Genomic DNA, 24,775 nt, shown 5'->3' with positions numbered 1-24,775 from the left:
GGAGAGCAGAAGCACAGAGTCTCTCCTCCTCTAGCTCATTTGGTGTCCTTGGCTAGCACAGAACGCAGCAGGAATGAAGGCTTATTTAAAAACTCACTTTTATAGCAGATGAAAGGAGAAGGGGCTGCAAGACAGATTTGAGTGCACTGTAGGCTGAATATCACTCAAGGGGTTCCCCATCCCTGTGTAAGCATTTCTGAATAAGTTCACTGTCAAAGCATGTGTTGACCTTTGCAGTCTCCCATTTAAAACAATGGTGACTCTTTAATGAAGCCCTATAAGCAAGCATACAAACTGCTCATGCATTATTACTTACAGTCGCAATCTTCTTGAGGATCCATATCTTTTGGTTCTTGGCTTATACATTCTGGAGGTTAGGGGGCAAAAGAAGCAAATTAGAATCACATGATGACACAACACAGATATCAGGTGTAAGATTTTCAAATCGCATTCAGAAAACTGATACCGCTATATAACGGATGCTTTCATTATTCACTGAAAACTAACCATAACTCTTAGCAGGTTTTCTCCTACTGGAAGATAGAACTTGTCTTTTCAAGAGTTACTTTCCCAGCAGGCACTAGGGAATGCTACCCAATTTGGCTTCCTTTGTTCTTGTTTTTATCTAGGACACCATCTGAAATTAATCTCTACTTCTCTTCAGTTCTGTTGCCTACCTAACAAGGGGTTTATGTGTTTTACTTAAGGCTAGAGACAAAATGGGACACGGGTGGCGCTGTGGTCTAAACCACAGAGCCTAGGGTTTGCCGATCAGGAGGTCGGCGGTTCGAATCCCCGCGATGGGGTGAGCTCCCGTTGCTCAGGCCCAGCTCCTGCCAACCTAGCAGTTTGAAAACACGTCAAAGTGCAAGTAGATAAATAGTTACCGCTCCGGCAGGAAGGTAAACAGCATTTCGTGTGCTGCTCTGGTTCACCAGAAGCAGCTTAGTCATGCTGGCCACATGACCCGAAAAGCTGTCTGCTGAGAGGGCCATGAAATTGAGGGCTGCCAGCTGAATGATAACAGCGCCCCCTCATAATTAAGATCTCATTTATTCTTGTTTTAATTGTGCCGAATCCCGATTCAGCTCATTTTATTGGTTATATATGGTTTTTATCAGTATCTGTAATATGTGTCTTTTTGATGCAATGGCCTGTAGGCTATGCAAATAAATAAAGTTTGTTGTTGTCTGCGGACAAACGCCAGCTACCTCGGCTAGTAAAGCAAGACAAGCACCGCAACCCCAGAGTCATCTGTGACTGGACTTAACGGTCAGGGGTCCCTTTACCTTTAGAGACCAATCAGGGTTAACCGGGGAATCAATCACTGTGTGTGCCTTTGTCCCAGCAATACTGGGTGCAACCTGAAACCTGCACAGCATCTAACCCAACAACTAAATCCAAGTGAGTCTGTATCTTTATTTTAAGGCTGTGGATAAATACAGATAATCTCAGTAAATTCACATTAAGGACAAATATCTTGCATCCATGCCAAAAGTTACCTAGGCTGGAACTAGGAACTTGTGCAGCTGCTCTATATGGTGAGCTATCAGACTGCAACTTGGGACATCTTCCGGGCTCTGGCCTACCCACCCTCTACTTAGCTGAACTTCCAGCCTGATGAAGAATTCTGGAGAACTCAAAACCTTGCTCACTCACTGACTTTGGATTTTGGATTCCCCCAACCCCATGGGCCAACATGGCTTCATTTGCTTTCTGAACATCTTGCTAGTTGTGGTTAGAAAAAAAGGTCTCAGGCTGTCCAAACTGAATAATAGCTTGACACTGGAAAGCAAGTTCACACTACCCCGAGTCATTGGTGTTCTCAGGATTATTGTTACAGACTGGTTCACTTTAAATAACAACTTCCATTGACATGAACAAAAATGTCATGCTATATCTAAGCCATTCCGAAGTCTGCTTCTGCAACAACTGCCAGAGGCAATAACCCCGCTGTTGTTCACTTACACAATGATAAAATGAAACCAGTCAAGAGCACTTGAACTTGCTATTCAGCTAACTTTGACCCTGATTTAGCTCTTGAACATGTAAACAGAACAACGGTTAAAGTGACTGTAAGGCTCATAATTTCACAATAAGAATGTAAATGAGCCTTGAAAGTCTGCAGTGAAAAAACCCTGAGGCCCAAGAATTAATCTTTAGCCCATCCAAATTTCCGCTTGTCCTGTGCCTCAAAATCACAGGTTCAAGCAGGTTTCCATTTGACCTGCACATTCTAGGCAGAGGTCTGAGCTTGCCCCTCTTTTCCCAGGAAAACCCCACTCTTTGGCGCTAAATCAGAGCAAACTTAAATCCAGAGAAAGCTCCAATTGCCATTTGCTCCAATTAAACGCTACAGTGGTACCTCTGGTTACGTACTTAATTCATTCCGGAAACCTGAAACTGTTCTTAACCTGAAGCACCACTTTAGCTAATGGGACCTCCTGCTGCCGCTGTGGCGCTGAGCACAATTTCTGTTCTTATCCTGAAGCAAAGTTCTTAACCTGAAGCATTATTTCTGGGTTAGCAGAGTATGTAACCTGAAGCGTATGTAACCTGAAGTGTATGTAACCCGAGGTACCACTGTAATTAGCTGTTTTCTCCAGGGGGAAGCAGCAGGACAAGAGGAAGTGTGGATAAGCCCTTTGTAAGGATAAATCACCCTTGGGTCAGGCCAGGATCATACTTCATGCTGGAATTTTATATATTTATTCCAAACCCGAATAAAGCATTGGAATACACAAATGACAAAAAACCCTGTAAACATTAAATAAGTAGTTCCTTCTGCAGCATTTGGGTCTTTCCCATACCGATCAACAATGAAATCAGAGGTTGCACAGCATGGGTCCATGCCATGGGTCCAGACCATGCCAATTCTGCTCTAGTCCCCTGAAGGATGCTGGCATTTGAAGAAGCCATGGTATGGTACAGACTGCTGCTTATGTGACCCCAGACTCCAGTAGTTCTCAAACCACTATAAAGTTAAAGGGACCCTTGACCATTAGGTCCAGTTGTGTCCGACTCTGGGGTTGCGGCGCTCATCTCGCATTACCGGCTGAGGGAGCTGGCATACAGCAGTGCACAGAAACACTGTTTACTTTCCTGCTGGAGCGGTACCTATTTATCTACTTGCACTTTGATAGGCTTTCGAACTGCTAGGTGGGCAGGAGCTAGGACCGAGCAACGGGAGCTCACCCCATCGTGGGGATTCGAACTGCTGACTTTCTGATCAGCAAGCCCTAGGCTCAGTGGTTTAACCCACAACGCCACCTGCAATCCCACTATAAGTAACCTCAAAACAAGCCCTTATTCTCACATTCCATGGCTTGGCAGAGATTCCAGGTTGTGTTTAGCCATTCCTATGAGCATACTGGATTAGAATACTTAAAATGGACTGAGCTTGAGCTACATGGAACAAAAGGCTTTTTACGGAACATTCACGCGTCTACTATCATAGACAGATGAATTCAGCCTCTCGGTAGATTGTCTGTCTGCTACTGTGTGAATCGAAAGCAACTGTTCAGGCTAAGAAAATGTGAAGCTAGAAGCTCAAATTGGAAAAACTGCAGGGGACGTAGTCTTTCACATTTAACCATTGACCACCACGCATACAAATCCCCCGTAGATATATTGCACGATATATTTAATTGGCACCTTCCTTTAATGCAACTTTTATTACAGCCTGTGCAGTATTAAGGACAGTCTGTGATGATGCAATTAAATGCTTCAGTAATCTAATGGAAGACCGCAATTATGTCTGAACCTACTAAAATAACTGGTCTGCTGATTACAGGTGATACTGCTGCTGATGTGGAAAAAGCAGTTCAAAACCTGAAATAAAACTGCATTCTGAGTCAAGTTCAAACTTGTCCTGCCAACCTTTAATTTCAGCAAGACAACATATTTTCTGCAGAATATATCCATCAATAACACAACTCTAGTGAAGGAGCTTTTGCATAATGGAAGATAGTTAACATTACCTTTGAGAAAGAAAGCATCTCAGTCGATTCATATTAAGAATGAATGAATTGCATTTATGCCAAAAGCTACGTGGGCTAGAGCTAGGACCTTGTGCAGCTGCTACCAGACTGCAGCTCAGAACACTTTCCAGGCTCTGCCAACCAGGTTGTCTGCTGGGCTTTCCTGAACAGCTAGAGTTTCCTGGTTGGATTGCAAACTTCCCTGAGCAGCAAAAAAAATCCTAGCACCAGCATAGGAACATAGAAAAATGCCTTATACTGAGTCAGTCTATCTGTTTAACTAGCTCATTACTGTTTACGCTGACTGGCAGCGGCAGTCCAGAGTCCATACAATTTCCTTTGTGTTGTACAGTTCAATGGAATACAGTCACTAGGAATAGCTATACAACTCTACATACCCCCAGTCAGGCGCTCACAGGTCATGAGCTGGCCGTTATCAGGGCAGTTGCACTTCTGACAGTAACCTCCATATTTGAGTGGGTTTCCAAAATAACCAGGAGCACAGCTGCACAGGGAAAACAAACACAACTTGCAATTAAAACATTATAAACTCAGATTGAAACATCTGCTGGCATCATGGTTTGCACAAAATCCAGTTGTAAAATCTAGCCATTTTATTAGATTTAATTTGTAACTGCCTGTTCTGACAAAATTTTCACACACAAAAATTCTTAACACATCACATCAAATATTTGGGGTTAGCTGTAACATTTGAAGGACTGCAGAAAGCAAATCCAACTGTTGACAAAAAAATAATAACCCCTGGAAAACTTGACTGTATATTGTTTCTTTCAGATCTCCTATGACACTGGCCTTCAACTGGTGGGTTGGGACCTACTTGTGGGTCTGATTCAATGTAGATCGCAACCAGAGCACTACCACAACCCAAATACATATTAAAAGGTTAATAAATGGGTATCCAAATGCATGTTTAGGTTAAAAGTGCCTCCTTGATATGAAAAGGTTGAAGACTATTGTCCCACAAGGCAAAGGACCAGTTAGTCCAGCCAGAGTTGTACGTATTAGATAATAACTAATTGGTTGCTCCTCATTGTCTGGACATGTAATTCAGGACTCCTGGAATCTTAAAGAAAATTAATATGTGGTCATGAAATTCAATATGTTGTCATTATTAACATAAAGAAAGAGAACTTAATTCAAAGTTATGCAAGCCAGGATTAGGGAGAAAAGAAATCAGCCAACAGAGATGATGTTTCAAAAAGTCTAAATTAAGAGGAGCACATTTCAAAGGGCTTAAGCACACTTCCTCTTCTCCTACTGGTTTCCCCAAACAACTCTTTAGTGCTCAATTGGAGCAAACAGCAATTGGGGTTTTCTCCAGATTGATGTTTGCTCCAATTGAGCACTAAAGAGTGGGTTTTGCCTGGGAAAGGAGTGGGGAAAGGGGGAAGCCTGCAAAACCTCTTGTACCCATGCTTTCTAGGCATGGGGCAAGTGGAAGTGTGGACATGGCTAAAGTGACAGTACCCAACTTTTTTTACTGCATTGATTTGGCCAAGGATTCCTACCTTTGAAATTCAAAGCTGATTTCAAGTTGGCTTCTTTCAAAATGAACCACTACATGCCAGTTTGGACAAAACAACTAACTACAGTTAAGGCATCCTTTTTGAAGCTGCTTGAAGTGCATCTAGGTTAATTCTTGTCAGGCTTAACTATGCTTTAGTGAGATGTCCAACATATTATTACATATAGGGTTTAATCCAGCGGGGTGGGAAAGTATACTTTCCTTTGAAATCAGTAAAATTTTAGCAGAGTTAAAATTTATTTGGACTGCACTTGTATTTCACACTGCTGCTCAGATCCAAATGCTCCAAAGTGCATACAAGGGCTCTCATGCACAATAGGAGATCTGTGTAATTCACATCAAAACCAAGAACAGTGTGCACAATCCCAGCGGAATGTGCAGACTTCCCGAAACACTGAACTGAATGCAGCAGGTTGTATTTGCAGAAAGCTTTCTGTGTGCTTTCAAACCCCACAGCGCCTTGGACTGTAGACCAAGTATGTTAATATGGCACACCCTTAGAATACACAATGGGCTGATACACTTGTCATGCAGAGCCAGACCATGGCTTAGTGCAAACATCCATGTGTGGGGGCTTCTGGAAAGAAGACTGTAGCTGCTTTGCTGCTTCCTTGTTATTGTGCTGCAGACTTGTACTGAGCTAAGCCACACCTTGGCTAAGTGTGTTGCTTGAACCTGGGCACGCGAGTTAGCTTTCTGCAGACTAACCACAAGCTATAACCAAGGCATGTTCTAGGTTGATGACTCACAGTTAATCTGGAGAGTGCTCAATCATAAGCCTGGATTTGGATAACATGCTGAGCCAAGTCATGGTTTAGTTCATGCCAGAGCCATAAAATAGGAGACAAGGAAGTGAAGCAACCACACTCTTGTCTTCAGTAGCCTGCATGCTTGTATGTTTGTGCTAAACCATGGTTTGGCTTAGCATGATGTGTGAATTAGGCTAATATTTTGCAATGTGCCACTTTTTAAATAGAAAACCCATATTGAGACAAACAATCACCTTTCACAGTGCATTCCAGTATAGCCTTCTTTGCAGAAACACTGAATTTCTCCACCATTTTCCGCGCATCCATTAGCAAAACTGGGGGGAGGGACAGAAATACAATACATATGAAATATGTTTTACACTTCAGGCATATTTAGACAGGTTTCAATATCTTGCAATAAGCTGAGGTTTAAATTGCTGCCAGAATATCAAATATCATTGAGAGTTCAGGTGTATTGCTGCCTATCTTCCTAGACCTTCTGAGAACAGTTTGTTCTGCTTAACAATGCAAACAACCAAATCCTTAAAAAGGGAATAGGGAATGAAAATGACATCTATTGATGTGTTATTATTGAGCAAATATAAATGTACTGCATTTCCTTGAGGGTTCTAAGTGAGGCATTCTTATCTACAGAAATCTTTGTATTTGGTGATGCATAGCCATGGATAATCTCTATGACAACTCACTCACTGTTTCTCTGAATTGTGCACAAGATTTAGTCTATACCCACATAGCAGAGCAAGGCATTTATGCCAGGCTACCAGCCCACCCCACCCTTTATGAGGCTCATAGTGGCTGGTAACCCCAGTGAACTGAGCATGTGTTGTATGATGGCACCTGTGCAATTCACTGGATCTCACTCATTGCACAAGAACAGTGCCTGTTGGTGACAAAGGGGGATGAGAGGAAGCAGGAGATCTGATACTGTATCAAATTGCTCAGACAGCGGTCCTATTACATCTGCTTCTCCTCTGTGGTGCAGTTTCTCAATTCCCTTCCCCCAATAAAAGATCCTTGCACCTTGGGAATCTTGATACAATTTGGTACCCCACCCACCATTCAACTATGCAACACATATGTTGCATAGGCACAGGGATCAGGATGTAAAACATGCACTATTGTTTGCTTTTAAAAAATCACTTTCTACACACTCCTAGGGAAAACCATTGGTGAGTTTACAGAGGAAAAAAATTCTTAAAAGTAAACTAACTCTCCATATCTATCTATCTATCTATCTATCTATCTATCTATCATCTATCTATCTATCATCTATCTATCTATCTATCTATCTATCATCTATAGTCTATCAGTTATTTTCATAAGGCTCTTGACCTCTGCTTTTGCAACCGGCAAATGTTTGAGGCCCTTGGCCATTAATTATCTTAATTTTAAGTGCTACAGGGTCTTGCTACTTCACAGGATCCCAAACATTTTTAGCCAAGCTCCATTCTGAAGATTCAGGTCCAATGTAATCTTCATCAATTCCTATCACCCCTTGAAATGAAAACAAACCCAAAAGGCCACTGTCATACACTGCAGTGTGCTCTGTCCACACAGGCAATGTTGTCATTAATTGTCCCACCTATATTCTTTCGGCAAACGGTGGTATTTCAAGAAGATCAGACAGCTGCAATCTGCCCCATCACCCTGCTATCACCCAGTGATAGCTTTTTGAACTCCTATCATAGGATCAGGTGTCCCATTTTAGGGAACCATACTAACATGGGAAAATACACCATATCTAAGGAATAACATGCTCAAGGAAGGCTCAAGCATTCAAAAAAGAACTACACTTAGCAGACATAATTCTTTTCATGGCAGAATGGTCCAACACCTTTGTCAAGCAGCTGGAAGATAAGGAAAGGACAAAGGGTGAAGAAAGAGCTGTTCAGTGTGTGTGTGTGTGGGGGGTCCTTTCCCCATCCTCTGGACCCACTGGACCATTCAACTAACCTGCTGTACCTGAACTGGGTGTGGAGAGTGCAGCTGATTGGGACACAGCTATGGGCAGCCTGAAGAAGTACCATTCACCTTGGGCCTGCCCATAAAAAAGCAAATCTAGAGTGAGAGACTAGGGTGATGTCTGCTGTTTCCAGGAACTCTTTTCACTGTGAGACTTTTGTGGGTGAGCTAAAAGTTTGTTTGGATCCTGGGCAAGAACCCAGAGCCTGAGAGGGAAGGTGTGTCAGAAGGTAAATGAATTGATATTGAAGAAGAAGAAGAAGAAGAAGAAGAAGAAGAAGAAGAAGAAGAGGAGGAGGAGGAGGAGGAGGAGGAGGAGGAGTTTGGATTAACATTCTCCTTTCCCTTCCTCCCCCACAACAAACACTCTGTGAGGTGAGTGGGGCTGAGAGACTTCAAAGAAGTGTGACTAGCCCAAGGTCACCCAGCAGCTGCATGTGGAGGAGTGAGACACGAACCTGGTTCCCCAGATTACGAGTCTACCGCTCTTAAACACTACACCACACTGGCTCTCCGTAGTATATATATTAGTAACTTTGTGTTACTGTAACATTTTTTATATGTAACTCTGTATTTTTGTAATATTTTGTTTAAGTTGTCTGTTGTTACTTCAGTGTTCTGTACACCGCTTAGAGATATTTTTAATATATTAAGTGGTATAGAAATTAAACAATCAAATAATCAGTCAATGTGCCAAGCACAAGAAAAACACAACTCTCCTTTCCTAGCATCCCTCCCCCACACCCACACAGTACCTGTTTGTAAAAGGACAGCGACATGCCCTGCAGGTTCTTTGCTTGGCATCTCCAAAGTAGCCTTCTTTACAGCGTTCACACTTCTCACCAGCAGTATTATGCTGACAATTCTTTTAAAATATGTACAAATATATAAAACCAGAGAGTTAACAGCAATTCAATTATCAGCAGTAGAAAATTAGAGTTGATCAGCTCCAAGCCATTTCCTCCACACAATTATATTACCGCAAGAACATATGACTTTGACAATGTCTTCATTCTCTTGAATTATAGAAAAGTTGCTCAACTGGGGCCAGAGATGGAAGAATATTACAGTATCCACACAGCTGGTTAACATGTCAGTGTTTTAAATAACTACACATCCAAGAATCGACCTCTTAGTTGGAAGCGATGCTAATACTTGTGAGCAACTTTGGATTCATTTCACAATCTATTCGAGTCCCTCTATAAATGAATATCCTGCTACCCTTTTTTCTGTTTAGCCCTTTAGTTTGAACAAGTTTATATAGTCTCAAATCTAGGTAGACTGGTCCAATAAAATATTTTTTTGTACTTCTAACAGCCCTAGCATAGGACTTAAAAGTCCCAACACCACTGGAACAACAACAACACTAATACAGGGAGGCAATTGCCTCAGGACAGGTACAACAACTTTTCTTAAAATTAGTTTTTATTGAAGATTTTATTGTGTTACAAAATAAATAAACCAACAAGGAAAAGTACATATAGCGTCTCCACTTTCAATTCATACAGTCTTTTTCACAGTTTGTTTATGTTTGGTATAAGATACTAAAGTCCTGGACATCCCCTGGTTCAGGGGAAAGAAAGGGGAAAGAGAGTTGGGGGGGGGGAGTGATGGGGGATGCTGTTCTTTCGTTCTGTTGCATAATTTTACCTGTCACAGCAACAAAACCTGATCAGATCATCAAACTGCCACCTATGAATTAACATTTTTACTTTATGGGGACACACAACTGCACCCTGGAAAACCTATTTCCTCTGCAAAATGAATTGAAAGCGTCCATCTTTCAATTTGAATTTGGAACCAATAGTCATCAAACAGTCCACACAGAATGCAAGCTGCATTAATTAGTAACAAATATATGGCACTAGCTATAACACAGTTTGCATAGCTATTAAAACAGCAGGAGCAAGGCCAAAAAAGCAAACCTTTACAAATCTAGTCTTCTCTTGATTTTCCTGCCTGGGTGTTTTCTTGTCATGGCCTGCCCCATTTCTCTAATCAAAATGTCTTATGATTCATACATCTCCTGGAACATGCTGGTTTGGCTAACAATTCCTATGATTAACCCAAAAGGGTTTGTTTAAACCAAAGTCAAGGGAAGTATTGCATAATCATCATCAGATGATTTCAATGCAGCCAAAATAGGTTCATAATGAAAAAGGCACCCATGCAATGAATCTGGCAGTGAACAGGGGGCAAGTTCCTATGATAACTTTTCAGAATAAACTATTGAGACAAAAGCAGTGAAACAGAATACAAGATAACAATCCACAAAGAGTGCTATTGATGCAAACCTTGATCCTTCAACTAGAGCTCATATTTGTGCAAGTTCTTTAGCAACAGAATGGTAAATTACACTTTTCAAAGCACAATTCATTTCAGTCGAGATTTGCATCTTGCTGCAAAATTAGTTTGCAGAAGTCAGACATTTACCAATTATGTCTGCATTATAATTGTCCATTTCCAATGTGTGGAACTACCTTCTCTTGCCATGCTCCTACATGCATTCTGTAGCTTTCACTCTTTGAGCAGAACTAGTTACTACAAGAGAAACATGCTGCGACCACTTTCTAGTCTTTCTATCAACGTGTAGCTTATTATCAATGTGTGACATGGTTACTGTCCTGAATGTTTTCTGCTCTCTGGTTCAGACAGCCAACAAGTTGAGATGGTAGTGGGAAATGCAGTGCCATGGCATCACATCACACATTAGCCACACATTACCAGGAAAACTGGAGACACAAAAGTGGCAGCAATTCTGTAATTATTATTTTTTTGTAAAATGCAGTTTTATGATGAGTGTTTAAAGTCTGCAAAGCAAGCAGCTGGCATAATCATACTACAATACCCACAATCATGGTTCAGATAAATAGGGTCAGCGAACTAAAGTTTCCCAGAGGAATGCACTGCTAAATGGGTTACATTTTTAAAAGATTGGGTGCCATTTTCAAATGATTAGAGAGATGGAAGCATTTATTATTGTGACACACAGATTTGTATTCCAGGTAAACAACTTGCATTCTTACACATACTGTATGTTGGATAATATTTTACCTATGTTTACGAGAAAAACAACAAATAGATATACAGTGCCTTGAAGGCTAACAATTTCATTATAGTAAATATTTCATGGTTGAGGGTGTACTCCATCAGATGCATGGAGTGTTGCTGGACAATACTCCATGCATCGGATTAATTTGATTCTAGTTCATGAAAGCTTGCACAATAATACATCTGTTAGTTTTTAAGGTACCATGCAATTTTTGGGGGTGTTGCTGTTGTTGTTTTTGTACTAATAGACCAAAACAGACACCCTTATGAGATCACTACACTTTATGAGTTCACTACACATGTGCTCATAGAACTCATTCACTTCAGAGGAGTGGTCCAATATATGCATTGCTTTGCATGCACAATTTCCCCCCCTCTACTAGACAGAAGGGCCTACGATCTAGTGCAGTACTGGACAGAGCAAAACTTCTATGCACGTCAGTGGTTAGTAACTAACAGCAGTGATAAATCTCAACAATCTTTGCTATTATTACTTACAATACAAATTCCAGAACCATCCAGACATCTATTTGCATTTCCATGACAATCGCAAGGAACACACTGTCCTGTTGATAGGCCACTGTTCTCACGGTAGAATCCTGGGCTGCATTCCTATTGCATATGAAGGAGACTTTTTTTTAGAAGGCTATATGTTTATACCTTTAAAAAGAGGTGTTCTATGAAGTTTTAAGGAAGAATAAATTAAATTGCTAAATATTGTCATATGAATACCTGTTATATGATTAAGAGGCACAGGTTTATTCTAATATTCATCTCAGTTTAGTAAGCCAAGACATGTGGCCACAGTTTTTCAGTTTGGACATAGAAGGAAACTATACTTAATGGAAGACTTCCCAGCTTGTTTGCTCACTTTCACGAAGGGGTGAGCCAAGGGTCTCTGTGTGAGGCCAAAAGGCTCCTTCATAACTTGTCATACTGAGATATGATCAAATGTGGTCAATGTCAACCATGTCCAAAGTCCACGAACTGCCCAACCATTTTGAAAAGTAGCTGTATATATCAGTGCTCTGAGATGTGTCAAGAAGGATTCTCTCAACCTAAACCCCTGAAGGCTGTTCTGGCTGGATATATTTCATATTCTGTGAAGAATGTTTCCAGAATAAGTCCAGTTTAGGAAAGTATTTAAAATACAGCCAAAGGCATTTTTGTTCTAGATCCATAGGTTTGTGTAGAACTATGTTTCTTCCTTAGCATTTAACCAGTTTAAAGTTTAATTTTCAAAACTACTTGCTGTAATATAACCTCATCCTGATTTCCTCACCTGAGGGTATATGAAACTATGTTTAAGCAATGAGATACATTCTTTAATATGAAGCACAATTTGTACGTACAGGCTTGTCCCAAAGACAAGTGAAGCATGAAAAGAATGTTCATCAACTAGAAGCATTTAAGAGGCAAAGCTGCTCTTCCGCGATCAATGTCAACTGACAGAATTTTGGGGAGCAGGGTAATAATTTTTTTAAAAAAAAAGAAAAAAGAGAGAGTTGTCAAAAAGCCATGTCCTGTTCCAATAAAGCATATCAGTTGAAAATGTGGCTTTCACCAATGAAAAGATATTGTTTAAAAAAAAAAAAAAACTTTGATAATCTCTGGGCCACCACTTCAACCATCCCCTCTTCAAAACCTATAATCTTCTATGAAGTCCAGTTGTAATGTGAGCATCTTGACAAACCCAGTACTGTATGCATGCTCTCTGTGCTTAAACAAATGGAGTGAGAGGAGGGATATGGGCCCACCCCAGATATCACCAAGCCCCCCTGGACCTGTCCTTGTCCTCCATACATGGAGTTTGAAGTCTGAAAGGGGCATGTACATCCCTAGGTGCTCCACATGATGGGAGACCTTGCGCATTCAGACTTCCCAATCGTGTGGAGCTGCTTCATGTGTCTATTCATTTCTTGTAGCATGACACCTTATTCCTGGCTGAGACTGCAGAGGAAAAAGTATTAGCAAAGGATTAATCCCCAACCCATGCTAGGGTCCTGATCCAGATTGCTTCTTCCCTCTGTGTAAAAGAAAGAAAGCAGTCAAGGACAAACAATTAAATGAATCGCCATTTGCAGTTTTAGCCCTTAGGCGTGGTTCTGGGAAACTTGTCTTGAAGTCCTATCTCTCCCATGAATTCATTGTTTAGAGCTGGGCAAAGCCCCCCATGTGTAAAAAAAAATAACGAGTAACCTCACTTGTTTATTGTAAGGACAAACAAAATGAAGATTATAAATCCCATTGCAATTAACAGGTCTATGTGAATGGTTGTAGTAGCATTTTTTTAAACAACAACAATTGATGCTGTTCACAAGAGGGAATTATCCTGCAGCAGCTACCAATACAGGCATTTAAAGTATGGATTATTGAAAAAACAGCTTCCTGAAATAAAGCTACTTATGACCCAATTATTAAAAATCAATTAAAGAGAACTATTTGAGATGTTCATATGAAATAATCGGTGTAAAGCTAGTTATTGTCTTTCTTGTTTAATATTTTTTTTAAAGTTCTTCCAATAGTAGTTTCCCTGCACACTCAAATTCCATTTTCAATTGCCTTGAAGGAAAGTAAGATATCCTGTGCAGATAACACTTCCATGGAGGACACTGGAGTGTGCACTGTAAGTTTTGACAAATGCATATTTGTCCACTTTCTTCATATGTCCACTTTGTGCAAATGGATGGGGAGCAAATATTTTGCTGGCCACATGGCATTACCACTCTGGCGGTCAACATTTCAAAGCCACAGTAAAAGTGAATGTGCATTAAGTTTTGTATTTGAAACAAGGACTCCAACCTTTTTAAAAAAAAAAGAAAAAAGAATAGAAACAGCCTGGCTAACCATTCTATGACCTTGTACACCAATAGAGTCTAGGGTAAGTGGTTAACAAACTGCCCAGATAAGGACTCAAACAGCAACATTTTGTAGCAGGTCTTCTGTTTGTTACAGGAAACAATATAGTCCAATGAATAAAGAAATAAGTTTGTTGTTGTTTTCACTCAGAATACTGCATAACACACTTTTATGTCAGGGCTATAAAAAGCAAAAAAAAAAAAAAAACACCTTACAGCGGGGGGGGGGGAGAGAGAGAGAGAGAGAGAGAGAGAGAGAGAGAGAGAGAGAGAGAGAGAGAACACACGTTACCTGTCTTGGTTTAAAATCCCAGTGATTTTGCTGCTGCTGCCCTCCGTCACGAAGATAAGGGAATGCTATCCTGTGTTGTGTAGCATGCACCAAACAGTGCCGCAGGCCTATGCACAACACCAGCCATCCAATGTTGCCCGGCCTCTGCATTCCAGCCGTCATTTTACTTAGCTTAAGGCTTTGCTGTTCACATGCAAGGAGGCTCTTTTTGCTATGCAGCCCTTTTCTTATACTAGCCTCTTATTGTTCAGCTTCTCTGACTCAGTCTGTGTGCTGTGATATGCCCCTCCTTTAAAACTTCACACATGAGTCAGGTTGTGCAACACATAGCAGTTCCTGAGGTTAACGAACCGCTTTCTAATTCCTGCAAATGAGCGTATATCTGCATTAAGGTGTGGCAGGCATCACCTTTTCCCTGCCTAAGACAGTCAGACAGTACTAGACGATTAGAACTGTAAATCACAGGCTGAGTAATTCTGTGGAAACATTGCAGGGTGTGTGAGCTATTTTACGGAGTACTGTAGTTCTATACCTTCCTTTGGGCTACATGTTTTAATCAGTCCAGGAAAAGGGAGCAAAAGAGGCATTTTTGTGCATGGTGAGTAGGAACAGGAATGAGAAGAGTTTAGTTAATGTATTATATGCAAGCCTTGGCATGCTGATCGATTGCATTTTTCATATAACAGACTGTGAAGTTTATTTTTTTTTAAGCCTCTGAAAGTATTTTTAAAAATGACAAGCAAGCTTTATGTTATTATTGTAACCTGAGAATAAAATAGATAGACTTGCACATCAATCCAAGTGCATTTACTTGGAAAAGTCACAATGAACATATCAATGAAGTGTTACCAAACAAGTAGCATTATTAGAGGTAGTAAAACACAGAAGAAGACAGAAGCTGAGTAGGTACAACTTTTCTCCCATGACAAATGGCAGCTGTCAAAACACATTCTCCTGTGCAGATATCAAGGTACCGGTCTTTGGTCACCCCCACGAGCAGAAGCTTATGCAGAGAATTAAAATACCTGAAGATCAGTTATCACCCCCTTCCCATTCATCAAATAATCAATCTGATGGCCATGGGGGGCGGGCGGTAATATGCATCCCCACTAGGGAGCTGGAGTAGATGGAGATTTAAATCTCTCCAAAACCATGTCTACTTTCCTCCTATTTCTCCTTACTTTCAATTCCTTCTCCTCCTCCTCCTCCCCACTGCTGCCAATATCAGTGGGTTTCTGGGAGGCATGAAAATGTTGTTTGAGGATGGGTTCAGGCTCCCAGGCCACCCCGTATGTAGGATCAAACCAGTCAAACCCAGATTTTCAGGTTAAAAAATTAAGTACTAGGCAATTTTTTCTCTCCTTTACTTCTGAACAATTCTGAATATACCTGTCACACAACATTATGGGGCATAATATGGAAGAATAGTGTTCAGAGAAATTTCTGATGGCAATGATGTCTTGGTAGAGTGGGAGGGAGATATCTATTGCATGACCACTCCTGCTGATTGGCAACTGAGGAACTAGCTAGTTGGCTCAGCATATGTATGAATCCACACACACACACACACATCCCAAAAACCCTCCACAGCCTGACTTTTTTGTATTCACCTAAAGAAATGCTGAAATATTATGCTTCACACATCTTTAGAAACGGGGTTGTATTTTATTGGTTCTACTTTTAAACATTTCTTGGTTCTATTTTTGTCATTTGGATGTTTGAAGTTTTTTGTTCACACAAATGAATTAAAACGAACTCCATAAATTATAAAACTCCATAAATATATAATAGCTGAATAAAGTACAACTAGTACAAAAGGACTACACTGTGAAGGTGGAATGTCCCATCGAACATAACTGTTCAGGAACACGTCTCTACTGTGCTTTTAAGGCAACCAGTAAGAATGAATGAATAACACTCTCTCGTTTCTATAGCTAAATCAATACTGTTATCGTGTGTCATGAATGATGCAGAGCAGAAACAAAGACAATTTCCTACCTGACATGAATCACCCATATATTCAGGAGGGCAGGAACATGTCTCTACATCCAAAGCAACGATGCTATTTCCTGCATTGGAGGCTTCTTCCAGACCGACCTCGCCCAAGGTTAACCGCTGAGATTCTGTGAAGTAAAGTCCTCTGATTCGTAATCCATCCAGTCTAGACAGGACCATCATCAGTTCCTCTCGAGATACGAAGCTATTGCTGCTTGCATGTCTGAAGTTTCCCTGCACATTCAATATATAATTAAAGTTAGGAGAAAGTTTGATTAGCAATCTACTCAGTGTAAAAAATACTGCTGCACAAGCAAAGGGATATAGATTAAACATAATAATAATAAAATAGGTTCATGCCTTATAAGAAGCAATGGGTGCTGCTAGCCTAAGGGAAAAGGAAACTAGCAGAATGAAAACCCAAGCAAGAGACAATCTAAACTAAAGTAAAATAAATGAGGGTTGGCCTCAGAAGTAGACATATAAGGGCAGATTACAATAATAACATACAAAGGACAGGAACAAAAGGTTTCACTTGACACGGGGCTGTGCAAAAAATTTCCAGTGCTTAATTATTCCACAGAAAATTTGCTGTTTCATTAGTAACAATGAATGGGTGCCAATTTTGGAAAAACAAAACAAAAAAACCATACTAAATTGCATATATGAATACAGTATAATAAAATACATTTAGAAATCCACACTTGGGAGAAAATACATTCATAATTGTGCTATTCTATGAGAAAATGCATTCAAAAATATATTTAAATTTCATGTGAAAGTGACATGGAACGGAAATACACTCATCCATCCACACTTCATTGACAGAGTTCGTTGTAGGCTAGACTACGAATGCCTGAGAGGAAACCTCATGCATCAAAATGTGATTTGTTTGGAAAGGCCTCAAACCATTTGCAAGCACATATGTAATTGAAGGCAGAATATAACTCAAAAGTACCTTTATTTTTCAAGTTCAGGCATGAGCCTGACGAGAACCCAACTTGACTTTGAGACAGCGGGAACAAGCAGCTGTTTCACTGTAAATAATGACACTATTTCTGGACAACAATGAGGCACTAAACAGAATAATCTGAAGCCCTTTTCAGAGTTTGGCTTTTCAAAAGTGTTATACTTCCTCGGGCTGTGAGAAGTCCAGGTGCAGCACAAAAGGAAGTATTTAATTTAGTTGAGAGAGAGAAAAATACTGGAGAAGTATTTCTGGAAAGTGGGTTGTACCATTTGCAGTATACAGACTCGCCAAGCTCAACAGTCACCAGAGTCTCATACAAAGGAAAAGTTAGGAAAATATACAGCAAAAAACCACTCACTTTCCACAACTAATGAACCTTAGAATTAATAACAACTGTAACCCATACATTACTTTGACCCCATTGCAGTCCAGATTAGGGAGAGACCCAAGTGCCTGCATGACGCCCTCACAAATCTATGCTTCAAGTAAGCACCAATCGTACCATCTAACTCAGTATACAGCAACTTCATATATACCATTTATGCTTCATATTCTCAGTTCCTTATTGACCAAGAGGCAAGGGAACTAGGCTTCACCTGACATGCATAGCGATATTCTCTTTGTTGTATGGTTTCTGTTCCAGATTAGAATGTACTTGCAACACAGTTTCTTCACATTTGTTCATTTTCAAATATTTACAACAGGAAGCAAACAATTGTTTACAGAACAATCCTACACATGTTTACTCCTAAGCAAATTTTGTTCAGTGAGCTTTACCTGCTCATAAGAGTATTAAAAATTGCAGCTTTTAAAGTATACTTTGAAGCGAGACTGTTTCTGATGCTGTTCTCTAAAATAAGCAGAAATGTCAGCTAGTGATTTATGAAAGGGAACTTCCATGATTCTTACCTCAAGTAGCCGAACTGATCCATAATACTGTTTGTCAGGCAAAGGGTTGTTAGGATCCACATAGATTATTTTCATTTGGTGGCCCTGTGCAAAAATATTACCGGTACCATTTCAAACATCAGTATAATATTCAACGTGCAGAATTAGCATGCTTTACAAAACTGCATTAGTTGAGAGATATTTCGGTTGTTATTAGATCTCAACAAAAGGAAATGTAGTTAACATTAAAGTATAGTAGGGGTGGGGGTGGGGAACCTTTTTCAGGCTGAGGGTGGCATTGCCAGAGGCAAAAGTGAGTGAAGCAATGAATGCCAAGTTTGCTTTTGTACAGTAGTCTAGTTTCTACACCCATTCCATTCTACCCTCCATCCAGGCAACCAGGAGGAATTATTAGAGTTCAGGGACACATTCCAGCCAGGGTTTGTGGCCTGAGGAGAGTCCCAATGGTCAGCTCCAGGGCTCATCCAGAATTCCTTTTGTGCCATGTTTCTAGGCACAGGTCTGTGCTTTAAAGCTACATGTCTGAGTGCTTTTTTATTTTTATTTTTTGGCCCTACGGAAAAATCCGCTTCTTACCACTGAATCGGAGCAAATGGCAATCTGTGGGAAACCTGAATTGCTCTTTGTTCCAATTCAGCATTAAAGAGCAGGCTTTCCTGGGGGAAATGGTGAGGCAGAAAAGAAAAGAAAAGAAAAGAAAAGAAAAGAAAAGAAAAGAAAAGAAGAAGCAGCACTCAGACACAATGCTTTAAAGAGCAGACCTGTGCCTAGAGAGCAAAAGGTAAACCCCTAGAGAGCTGCATTTTTTTTGAGTTCCTCACCCTGGAAGCTTATTGCATCATTTTAGAATGCTGTAAAATAGAAACAGTGTAAAAACTCTATTCAGACCAGGATGGTTCTTGGGGAAAGTTTAGGAGCAGGCTTTAAGCTAACACAGCTCATTCTCGATTGGCCTCAACATTTTCTTCCAAGAAATAGTAAATACCAAAACCAGGAAATCCCAGGTTTATTTTAATGTGTGGTCTTCCAGTTCCTTGCAGCTGAAGCTAAAGCCATCTTTCTAGCAGATTTATTCTCATGTGGTCATAAAGATAGCACATTCAAATAAACACATTTCAGGCTTTCGCCTCTCCCCACAGAGGCTGCATAAAGTGAGCAGCAGGAGAGGGAGAGGGAGAAGCAGGAGAGGAGAAAATGCCACCTGAACAAAGCAGAACAACCCTTAAAAACAGTTTAACAGGAAGACTCTTGATTTCACGGGCAACTTTCACTTACAGTAAGCTGCACATCGGGCCTTTTTTCCAGTAGATTCATGCCTTCGCTAGGCAAACCAAAGGATTTAACTTGATAGCTCAAGTAGCCGCCATATGAAGAAAGCTGAACAACATATTTAAAGAGATGATGAGAATTATTATGAGAGCTTATGACATAGTTTCTAAGTATTCAGAGCACACTTATCTCAGTACCTTGACCCTTGCAAGAACATTTCCAGTGCTACCAACACAGGATTAACGGAGGTGCAGAAGCAGTCGGATCAGGAAAGGGGTAATGTATTCTGAAACATGCATCTTCAGATGGCATTTCTACAGGCATAACAAGTTGCTAGCTGCTCAAAAGTGACTAAGGCCGCAATTCTAACCTAGGACTAAGCCTTGTCGAATTAAATAGCATGCTTAGGACACACTTAGCATTGCGGGGGCATAGGAATTCATTCCTTCCCCCCCTCCAAAATATAGTCCGGCCCCCTGCTGAAAATGTTTTGCTGACCCTTGCCCTACTAAACTGTCAGTACTACAAGCTAAGATGCTCTATTATTTATTACTCCAATCATGCAGCAAACCCCAAGCAGAACTGATGATTACTACTTAAAATACTTAATAGAGGACAGGGAACCAGAGATTACTGTACCTTAAAAGTGGCTAAATTGTGTGCTGCTGCTATAAAATTAAGGAGACAAGCTTAATTTTAATCTATTTATGTTTGTATGCTCTCTGTTGTTGTATACGTTGCACTCTGGTCAGTGAGCGAAATAAATGGATTCATTCATTCACCCAGCCCTAACACACATCACGCCTTGTGATATAATGCCAGGTCAAAAATTATGAAACCATTATCACAATATGGACTTCAAACCAGTTTTGGACAGTATATCAATATATCACCCAGCCCTACTATTGACCTTGGGTGGTAACAATGTTCTGAAAACACCTTTGAGGGTCATGTACCTTTTCTCCCAAGTAAGATGGTGGTGCTACCCAGTATAAACTGTGCACGGAGGGAGGCAGTTCTTGAACATCAGCAACGACACTGTTGCTGCCTGGATTGAAAGTTACAGGGATGCTCATTCCATTATCCACAGCTTCTAGGTGCCAGTTCCTCATATCAACAAACTAAGAGTGAAGCAGACAATAAGACACTAAGCGAAGTTTCTATACTGAATACAGTTTTCCCAGAGCAATAGTTAATGTGCATGACTACCTGTTTTCTGGTGAAAATGTTTTGTTTTGCCTCATGTGAGAAGTTTTCCCAACTCTTTGCCATGAGCAACAGCTGCTGGTTTTGTGTGACACCACAAACCGTCTCAGGCAAGTTATTACATTCTGTGGGCTGAGGTTCTACACACATACCAGCCACATCACAACATAGAAACCCTTCTGCAGCCCCACTACAACAAGAAATGGGAACTGGGAAGCCACCCAATGCACAAGTGCTGACAAACTATGTGTCTGGAGGGGTGAGAGGCTTGCCATGGGGATTGCTACGGTGAGTGGAACACAAAGCCTGTGTGTTATAGTGATGTGCAAAATTTATTGCTTCTGTTCACAGAAAATAAGCAAGTCAAACTCTCTTCTGCAATCAACAGTCAGCCAAAGGCTGAGGAAAAAAGTACCAGCCACAAACTCAACAACAGCCTCAATTAGCCCTAACTCTTCCAAGAAATTACAATGGCATAAAGGGGAGGGGAATAATACATCTGAAAGACACATGTATATACAAAGTCACAACCCCAACTTCAGACATAAAAACAGTGACTCTAATACAGTCATACCTTGGTTCTCAAACGGAATCCGTTCCGGAACTCCATTCGACTTCCAAAAATGTTTGAAAAGCAAGGCACGGCTTCAGATTGGCTGCAGGAGCATCCTGCACTCAATCGGAAGCCATGGAAGCTGTGTCAGACGTTCAGCTTCCAAAAAAAGTTTGCAAACCAGAACACTTACTTCCGGGTTTGCGGCGTTGGGGAACCAAAACATTTGAGTCACAAGGCATTCGAGAACCAAGGTAAGACTGAAATTGGAAAAAGTCTTTAATTTTAGGTCACAAAACTAGACAAGACTTGATCCATGATTGGATCATTCAATGTAAAGAAGAGGTTAGAAGCAGCGCACCTATAAGTTTTTCCCTGCAAGTCAAGCAGCACCTTCAGGCAGAGGGCTATTTAGACTGAGGAAAGTGAAGTGTGTAAATTCTTGATGGCACCGAAGCCCAATCCAATTTCCCCATGCCATAGCTACTTTGAATTTAAGGAAACGGGAAATCCAATCAGATCTCCTGCTAGCTGCCCCCTTAAAATAGTGATTGAAAAAAAGAATAACTTACAGCAAACATACCTTAACCCTACGTTTATTTGTGCTGCGGCATATATTGGTTGCTCCAAAACAAAAGCAATTGGTACAACCCTTCGGGTTAGCAGAGTCCAAATAAAACGACCCAGAGCGGCACATGTCACACTGAATACCTTCAACATTCTCCTATAAGTCAGTTGCAATAAGTCATTAAATGTTTCCACATAAAGCTCCTGCAGTAATATACACATGAAAAAAGCTGTAAAATACATACAAAATAATACATAACATTGTTTCATCGCCTTGATTTTCAGTACACAGTAGCACAAATGCAAATGAGGTTGCCTCCTTCTGAAAGGAGTTTCAAGCAAATGACATGCATATGTTTTGCTCCTTTGAGTGCATAAGAAGCAGCTCCACCAATACTATGCTTGTGTGCATTAAAATTAAGGTGCTTCCAAGCAAACCTTTTTTGTGGATTGCCACACATTTTGACTGCTGTCAGTCGCAGACTGAGTCACACTGAACACACACAATATTGTGAGGCTCTTGATCTAGTTGGAAGCAGGGATGAGAAAAATCCATCTATTTCTGGTCCTTGTTGCTATTTCATGTGTTCACCCATAAGTCTGTTCTGTTCCATTTCTACATTGATCTGGATTTTATTTTTATTTTAAAGCTCTGCACAGAAATTTGCAAAATATGCATTTTAAAATGCACTTGGATATCTTTGACCCAAGAACAACCATGTGTCAGAACACTTAGGAACTGTAAAAGCTGGTGAATAACCAACTAATGTTCTGATTTGAACCTTAGTCCAAGAGGTTTATTTTAGAATTTGCAAAGATCAGCATACAATCGTTCTGAGTTTAAAGACTGAGCCCAGCTATGTGTGTGATAGCCACCATGTCAGAGAATTACAATAATACCAAATATATGTGATGTGCAGCTGATAAGACAACTAAATTAATCATACTAGAAAAAGAGAAACGAAACTCAAGGGATTGTTGCACTTGTACTTACTCCTGGAAATGATTATTTGGAAGCACTATCAAAGTTTGGCAATGAACAGTTAGTACATCAAGTTAACACTTTATATACGGGACCATGTGCATATTCCTGATGATCATCAGGGTCACCTTCCAGCCCCCAAATTCTATGATACTATAAGCCAGAAGCTGAATGTGGGGTCACAACCGCATAACTCCCGCAAATCCACTGCTACGTTCACTGAGCCCATTACTAGATGATTAGTAGTGAAGTGGGCAGCTGGAGTGAAGTTAGCAACATTCCACCAGCATTTGTTAACCAGAGTCCTAGAAATGTGCTAAGCAGTGCACATGAGATACTGGAGCAGTGTACACAAATATCCCCAGGACAACGGGAGTGGGTTTTTCTAGCACCATTTGCACTACTGGGAGTAGAGAGTATTTGAGAGAGAGAGAAAAGGTTTCTGCACAAGGGTTCCTCTTGATCAATCTGTATAATAACAGAATCCAGTTGAAGTGTTTCTATTGATTTCAGCAGGAGGTGAATTTGCTTCCCTCTGAAATAAGGGATGAATGGTGAAATAGACACTTGAGGAACAGCAGTGTTGCTACATGTTTCCCTCCGAGGCTTGTTCGCAAACCAAGGTGTTGTACTAACAAATGTTTCCTTGGGAAGCTCGCAAGTGTTAGCTTCATTTAAGAATTACCATTGGTTTCATATTATGGTAATTCTGACATGGAAAACACTATACAGCTAATTAAGAATTTTATTATTCCTTAAGAAATCATGGGAACGGTAATCATCACTACTTAACTAAGGACAAACTCCTGGCAATTACAGTCGCACCAATTTTGAATGCAAAAGCACCTGACCTTACAGAGGCAAACTCCTGTCTGTGGATGACAAACATCTGGCTCTGTTCCTTCTCTGTTACATTCGCAGGGTTTGCAGTTTGGAAAACCATAGGAACCAGAAGCACATTGATCGCACCGTCGACCAGTTATTCCTATGCGGCATCTTCAGTAACAAAATAAAACCAAAAAACAATTTCTGAAAAAGGTATGCTTTTTTGGAAACTCAGTGAGCCAATGAAAGAGTCTTTATATAACAGTATTAAAATCAGTGTATACAGTAGTTTTCCATTAGCAAATAAATATCACACTGTGATGTCATAAAATACCAGTGTTTCTTAGATATAATTTAGGCATCAAAGACAGACATGCTGGAACAAATATTTAGAAGTGTCAGCTATAACTGAATGCTGTTCTTCAAGTAAAGACCTCATGATTAAAACTCATTGCTTTCTTTCACAGGGGTATACAGCAATGGCATTTTTTAAAATATCTGAATAACAGATTAGCCTGAAGGACTAAACAAGGTTCAAAGCTCTGCTTGAAGTATACATAAGGCAAGTAAGATAAGAACACCGCACACAGGTGAGGCACAATACGCACAGTGTTGAAGTGCGATATCCACACATCTTGATAATAAAAGCAAATTTGCACACTAAATTGGGACTTTGAGCTTTGGTGCACTGCATAGATCTGAAGCTGTGGAAAGATAGTAGCTCTGTGGCCAGCAGACATGTGGCTGCTGACCGGCCTGAAGTGTATGTCGTTCAGAAGTCACATGTCTGTATGATGCTAACCCCAGCAGCCCCTATCCCATTTTCTTCTGGTTAGGTCCACAGGTAAGAGGGACAGGTTCCCCTGTTTCCTCAGCTGATGCTTGATGGTGTTAGCGTCTTTCTTCCCAAACACACCCAATCACCACCATAAATGATTTAGGTCAATTGCCAAATTTGATTCATATGTGGGAAGTTCGAAACACTTATTCTTTCATAACATGATGTAATGCAGGCCAGGGAACCTTGGCTATTGGGTGGG

General features: G+C 40.5%; 1 protein-coding gene across 1 annotated transcript in view; it reads right to left on the bottom strand.

Annotated features, from left to right (window-relative positions):
* Nucleotides 1-24,775, bottom strand: part of LAMA3 (laminin subunit alpha 3) — a 140,038-nt gene that overhangs the window by 40,386 nt on the left and 74,877 nt on the right. The window contains exons 36-46 of the mRNA XM_033155046.1: nucleotides 23,762-23,906; nucleotides 21,945-22,085; nucleotides 20,559-20,723; nucleotides 19,609-19,710; nucleotides 18,334-18,417; nucleotides 16,458-16,688; nucleotides 11,808-11,921; nucleotides 9,014-9,123; nucleotides 6,530-6,610; nucleotides 4,379-4,485; nucleotides 317-367 (exon numbers count right to left, since the gene is read on the bottom strand). Coding sequence (XP_033010937.1) covers nucleotides 317-367; nucleotides 4,379-4,485; nucleotides 6,530-6,610; nucleotides 9,014-9,123; nucleotides 11,808-11,921; nucleotides 16,458-16,688; nucleotides 18,334-18,417; nucleotides 19,609-19,710; nucleotides 20,559-20,723; nucleotides 21,945-22,085; nucleotides 23,762-23,906 — 1,331 coding nt within the window. The remainder of the gene's footprint in view (nucleotides 1-316; nucleotides 368-4,378; nucleotides 4,486-6,529; nucleotides 6,611-9,013; nucleotides 9,124-11,807; nucleotides 11,922-16,457; nucleotides 16,689-18,333; nucleotides 18,418-19,608; nucleotides 19,711-20,558; nucleotides 20,724-21,944; nucleotides 22,086-23,761; nucleotides 23,907-24,775) is intronic.

This window comes from Lacerta agilis, chromosome 7 (assembly GCF_009819535.1).
Source record: "Lacerta agilis isolate rLacAgi1 chromosome 7, rLacAgi1.pri, whole genome shotgun sequence".
NCBI classification, from domain to species: Eukaryota; Metazoa; Chordata; class Lepidosauria; order Squamata; family Lacertidae; genus Lacerta; species Lacerta agilis.
This window is presented reverse-complemented; position numbering and strand designations above follow the sequence as displayed.